General features: G+C 37.8%; 1 protein-coding gene across 1 annotated transcript in view; it reads right to left on the bottom strand.

The window, feature by feature from the left end:
* Positions 1-3669, bottom strand: part of FRMPD4 (FERM and PDZ domain containing 4) — a 590635-nt gene extending 586966 nt beyond the window's left edge. The window contains exon 1 of the mRNA XM_019525199.1: positions 3553-3669. Within this exon, the coding sequence (XP_019380744.1) occupies positions 3553-3599 (47 nt within the window). The 5' untranslated portion in view covers positions 3600-3669. The remainder of the gene's footprint in view (positions 1-3552) is intronic.
* Between the last annotated feature and the right edge of the window lie 2219 nt (positions 3670-5888).

Genomic DNA, 5888 nt, shown 5'->3' with positions numbered 1-5888 from the left:
CTGCCATGGCAGCGGGTTGGACTAGATGATCTACTCAGGTCCCTTCCGACCCTAGAAACTATGGATCCATCCAGAGGCTCCAGAGAAGGTGGATCCAATCCATTGCTCACCAGACTCAGAATACAAGGTGTATTAGGGATAGAGAAACTGGTAGGCAACTTATGTGCTACCAAGGAGTAATATAATGTGTTAATGTATATATTGTGATTTTTAATATTTTTTCTTGATAAGGTTTTTTGTTGTTGTTGTTCAGTTGCTATTATATTTATTATTACTGTCAAAAAAGATAAAATTTAGATTTTTTTTTTAATTCACTAGTTATTATTAGTGACTTAGGAACATTTGATGCCAGGTATCACACACTAGGTGCTGCTGGTTTTTACGTATATGTAGTGAACCAAGAAGGGCTTTGCATAGCCCTTTCAGAACTATTTACAGTGCTAAATATCTTCAGGAACCATGTTTGTTTGTTTTCTGAATTTCCAACATTAGTGATTAGTACTTATATGTTTTTAGTCAGCAAAAGTTTTCCCTTTTTAGGCTCCACCTCTGTAAATACTTATGCAAGTACATCGGGTCTTTGAGCTCAGAGGAGATAATTCATATGCATGAAACTGAACACATGTTGAATTGAGACCTCGTCAAATTTTAATACTGTCTACTGCATTCCTACATCCTCAGTAATTTAGGCTTCAATCCAGCAAAACACTCAAACACACACTTAAGTGCTTTGGTCAATAAAGACTTTGCTATATAAGGTGACAATAAGACTAATGCAAGTTGGCATCACTTTGTGCATCGCTGAAGAGGATAATCACGATATGGATGTATTGTGGTATTTCAAAATGCTGGGAAATGGAAGCTATTTTTTTGTAAAAGAGTGTATACATGTGCCCAGGGCTCTTTGTAAACGGGAAAAAATGCCATCTAAACAGCACATTTAAATTTTAGGCAATTAAATCTACCACATACTCCATTATAAACTGCTAAATTTCAAAGTTATGCTATCCAGAAGGCTCTTTATTTTATAAAACTCTTGCATCCAAAAATTATATTGCATGTGAAAACTGTACAGAATCCATCAATTGGAATTCTAGTTCAACTAAAAAAATCTGTAGAAAACTGAACGTGTGTTTTTCACAACAGGTTCCCTAACAGCTAAATTACTGAAAAAAGATCTAAATCTGTTTTAATCTGTGATCTCTTTAATGTGTACAATGCTAGAATGCTAGTAAACTACAACACCTATCAGAGTTACTGTAGTTCCCAGGTTTTTCCTCTCTGCCTTCCTCCTATATGCCCTTTTCCTTCTTTAAGGCTAGGGACAGAAGTTACACACAAACCAGTTTAAGTGATCAGAAACTGTTACAGGTTTAAACCTGTAACAGATCAGAATCTCAGTGCACAAAAACCAGTTTCAAAATGGCTGAAACTGATTTAAGATTAACTTGGTTGAATGTAGTATCAGACTTAACTGATTTCGGTCAAACTGGTTTATGGAACTTCTGTCCAAGACCTCTTCCTGGTTCAAGTTAAATCAGAGTCCCCCGGCATTTTGTAGCCCTGGGCTGAGCGGTACTGTACTATCTGCTCCAGAGAGCAGGGCTGGCCCCACCCCTTTTCCCCCTAGTTGGAGCAGTGAGGGCTGGCTGACAAGGATGGGGAGCAGGAGTGAGGGGGACAACTACCCCCCTGGTAAACCCCAGCTGAGGTCTGGGGCCAGAGAGGGGGGGGTTAAACACCCCTTCCCCTGTTCAAACTTACTGCTGGCTATGACTATGGACTACAAATCCCAAAGGCACCTGGAAGCAGGAAGAGGAAATGATGAGCAACCCTGCAGAGTCCTGCTGATGTAAGTCTGGACTGCAAATCCCAGAGACCTCAAGGACAACAGGAAGAGGAAGTGAACTCCCAGCCAGACAGCTGTGCTCTAGCACCCCCACCCCACAACTTCTGGCCTCAGCCACTGCAGGCATGTGGCTGCAATTCTTGAGTCAAAGGTAAATGTCTGGTCATTTCTGTTTCAATTTAATCTCTACAGTTTAAACTAACCTATAAAGACTGAACTGATTCAGCCTCATGCTTTTTGACTGTCTGTACTTAGCCTCAGGACCTGGTTCAAAGTCCACTAAAGTTAATGGATTAATTTTCAAACGTGGAGTGTGAAATTTAACATAGGGGGCTGGGTGATATTAACTTATAAGAAAAACATTTTGGTGATCTTACGCTCTTGGTCTCATTCAAGATTTCTACTAAGTGTAACTGTCCTCCAAATATAAAAGGACAGACATAAAACAAATTAACTTTTCATTGTACAACATACAATGAAAACATGTCACACTGGTATGGGTTTTCTAAATTAGATAAAAAGGTTGCTAATGGTATTACAATTTTTATTTTGCATGAAGTGATCTGTCATGTGACATTAGCATCACACTGGTATTCAATTTTGCAAATGTTTGGCAAATCAGGCTAGAACTATACTCTACAAGTGACTTTTAACAAGGCTACTAGACTTTATCATCTCACTTTAGCATAAATAAAACTTAAAGCAAAATTTAAAAATGTGACAGGATGTGGTATTTGTATTTTAACTGCAGAACTCCACATTAATACCTTTTGATGTTTATGTTATCTACCACAACCAGAACTTGAATAGGACTTCTGTATTTTATTGGTGGTTATTTGTGTACAAGAAAATTATTTCTTAACGAAATGGAAGATTTATCAATATCAAATCACTTAAAGTAATATGCGATAGAACTGAATCTATCATAAGCTTCTATGGATGTTCTTTTTTATTCCTTTTCTCAATGTTGGATGAAAAAAATATAAAAGACAAGAGCTAAAATCAACATGAAAAAACTGTTAATATGAGCAGATTTCTTCCTAGAGTGGCCTGTTCTGAGAAGATTTTGAATATAATCTTATGGAAAAGTGAAAAATATTCTGTGGGGGGGAAAATTATAGAAACTTTTGCTGATGAAAGAAAAACCAAGGGGAAAATGCAAAGGGAAACCAAAGAGAGTCACAAAGGTGTTCTCCTAAGTCACTATGATGGTTCAGCGGAGGGAACAGAGAATATTGGTAAAAATGAGTGAAAGCACACTAACAAAGTGGATAAAATGTTTCTAAAGCCTCAAAGAGCTTGCATACATTACAAAATTTACCACAAGTTAACTGATTGCCAAGAGTAGGATGGACACTATCCAAATATTTATCCCAGTAAACCACAAATATTTACATCCAAGAATAATTTATTTTAGCCATTACTTTTGGAAAAAAGGTATAGTAGCTCACAGTAAATTCTTTAAACTAAAAAAGCTCTCAAGATGTTGACAGGTATTGTTAAAAGTACTTAATCATGTTAAAGGAATTTGCTCAGAGTATGATAAAATCCACAAAATAAGAGGTTGAATTACGATCCTATGGGGTGCCAATAAAAAGATATGTACTTTATATATAAATGGATATATATAAAGAGGGATACTGTATGTACAGACACACCACTACACAGACAGACACAAGATTAAAGTAAAGTCTCTGACTTACAGCCCCCTTGACTGGACAGATCTACCAGGATTGAAGCCTTTGCTCATGCTCGTGGGCCTTGGCCCTCTCTCTTCAGGGTCATCTCGCTCTCCATCCAGGTTACTCTTGAGAAGCCCATTCCTGAATTCAAAAGAACATTTTAAGTGATGGTCTGGGGGCCAAGTAGGCCCCAAACCTGAGGGGAAGCTTTTGTTATTTCAATATAAAATGCATCTCATCCTCCTTGACTAGCCTCCCCCAACTTCTCCCTCTCACTTGTTTCTCTCAACCGTTTTGTTTCACGCCATTTAATCATTTGCATCCATCTGGAATAGCCCTGCCTAGCTACCACAGTGACCTGCATCAATGAAGAAATCATCCACAAAGTAATAATTTAAGGCTAATCACCATGGCATAGACCCCACTTCTCTGCCTTGCAATTTTACATTAATTTCTATTTTTTCCTGCAAAACAAAAGGCAGTGTCATCCAGAATTCTAATAACTGGATCTCAGCAGCAAAGCCATAATTACTCTTCCTTCAGGGTTTCCAACATTTCTTTTTAAAGTGGTAGTAAAAGAATTTTATAAACAGGGAACATTGCACCGTTCCTGTTCTCAGGGATGCTTCTGGGATAAGATCAGCCAGAAAAAGTTTTTAAAAGCAAAACCTATATAAAATAATCTGGTGCTGTTTATGCACTTTGCAGCCATTTCTTCTAAAAGACTGCTGTTACAACTACAAACAGGGCAAAAGCAAACACATTCTTTCTGAGGCATTAAGTGATTTAATTTTCTTCTCATCATTCATTTCTTCCATCTCCTCATCACCTCCACTCTCTCCACTGTTTTCTTTCCAGCTGAATTAATATTTCAGGTCTGCTAAAATATTTGCTGTCATACATGAAATAGAAAAAAAAAAGACACTGTGAACTGGACACCAATCCATAAAACCAACAGCACTGGGTCACGCATATCCTTTATATTATCTTTCTCTATCTTTGGCACCTTTTCATGCTATTTTATTATGATTATTTTATTATGAACTTCTGTGCAATGAGCTCACCTGTCTCAAAACATAAAGTAACTTTTTGAGATAAAAAAAACCCAGATGATTTGGCCTATTATGTGGCGTTAAGTTATGCTACTGAGTAACATGGGAACAACATTTAGCTTGGAAAAGGGAACTCTGTAATCTACAAAACCATGTTTCAGCGCCAATTTACTGCCAAGCTGAAAATCATATCAAAATTGTTGCAAGCTTTTGAACAGACACCTCTTAGTAGAACACTGGGTTCATAGTCCCCTAGCCCACTAACTCAGAACAAGACTGTATGTCAATCTACTTACTCCATGGAAAGAGAGGTTATGTCTACATATAGAAGCTTGCGCTACATTATCTAAAGTGGGTTTTTAAAACTGATGATGATGTGCATGTAAACAAGCCTGGAACTTCCAAATTAGTTGTTGGGGGGGGGTTTGCACACATGCTTGAGCATGCACATGCACACACACTATCTCCAAATGGATGCACTTGTGTTTACATATACCTGTGCATATGACAAAGTTCAGATTCAGGCAGTACACAACAGAATGAAATACTGACCCCTCTTCTGTGTTTTCTTCTTGTTCTGCAGAATCAAAATTTCTATTTTAAAAAAGACTCCAGCTGTCATGGCTACTGAGATAGTTACGTTCATTTTACATTTTCAAGCCTGACAGATAGTGGGGCACAGAAAGGTCTACAAAAAAAGGTGAAACATGACAGTTGCCAAGGTATTGATCCCTGCAAAATCCACACACAAAGAGAAAATGTGGCTGTGCGCCAGCATGTATACAGGGAGAGGATAGCCCACTGCCATGACACACAAGCTGTAGAAGTCACCCTGGCAATGAGAATAGCTCATAAGAGGTGGATCTAGTCCCCACTATGGAAATTCTATTCAAAAGGTCAAATTATCTTTATCTAACTGCCTCTTAAGCAACCTGATGCAAATTGAAGAAAAATCTCCACATACAAAGAGATTAGCTCTAGTGTTGCTTAAAAAATAGGTTCTTCTAATCGGCTAAAAAATATTTTTGTGGTGAAATATTAAACACTAAAATGTTTCATCTGAAAACCAATATATTTCACTTCAAAACTTTACCGTTGTTTTCCAGTAAGTTTGTTGCTCTGTATCTTATGTTCCCATTTACCTCTATGTATCAGGGTCTATGGCTGGACTATAAAGCCATTTCTTCTCCTCTTGAAGAAGGGTTGCACATGGCACAGAAATCCCTGGCTACAGTGTAACATAGGAGATGTCTACAGAACCTACAGGCTAGGGACAGACATTACACATAAACTGGTTTAAGTGAT

Source organism: Gavialis gangeticus, unplaced genomic scaffold (genome assembly GCF_001723915.1).
Source record: "Gavialis gangeticus isolate Ggan-Ray unplaced genomic scaffold, GavGan_comp1, whole genome shotgun sequence".
Lineage (NCBI taxonomy): Eukaryota > Metazoa > Chordata > Crocodylia > Gavialidae > Gavialis > Gavialis gangeticus.
This window is presented reverse-complemented; position numbering and strand designations above follow the sequence as displayed.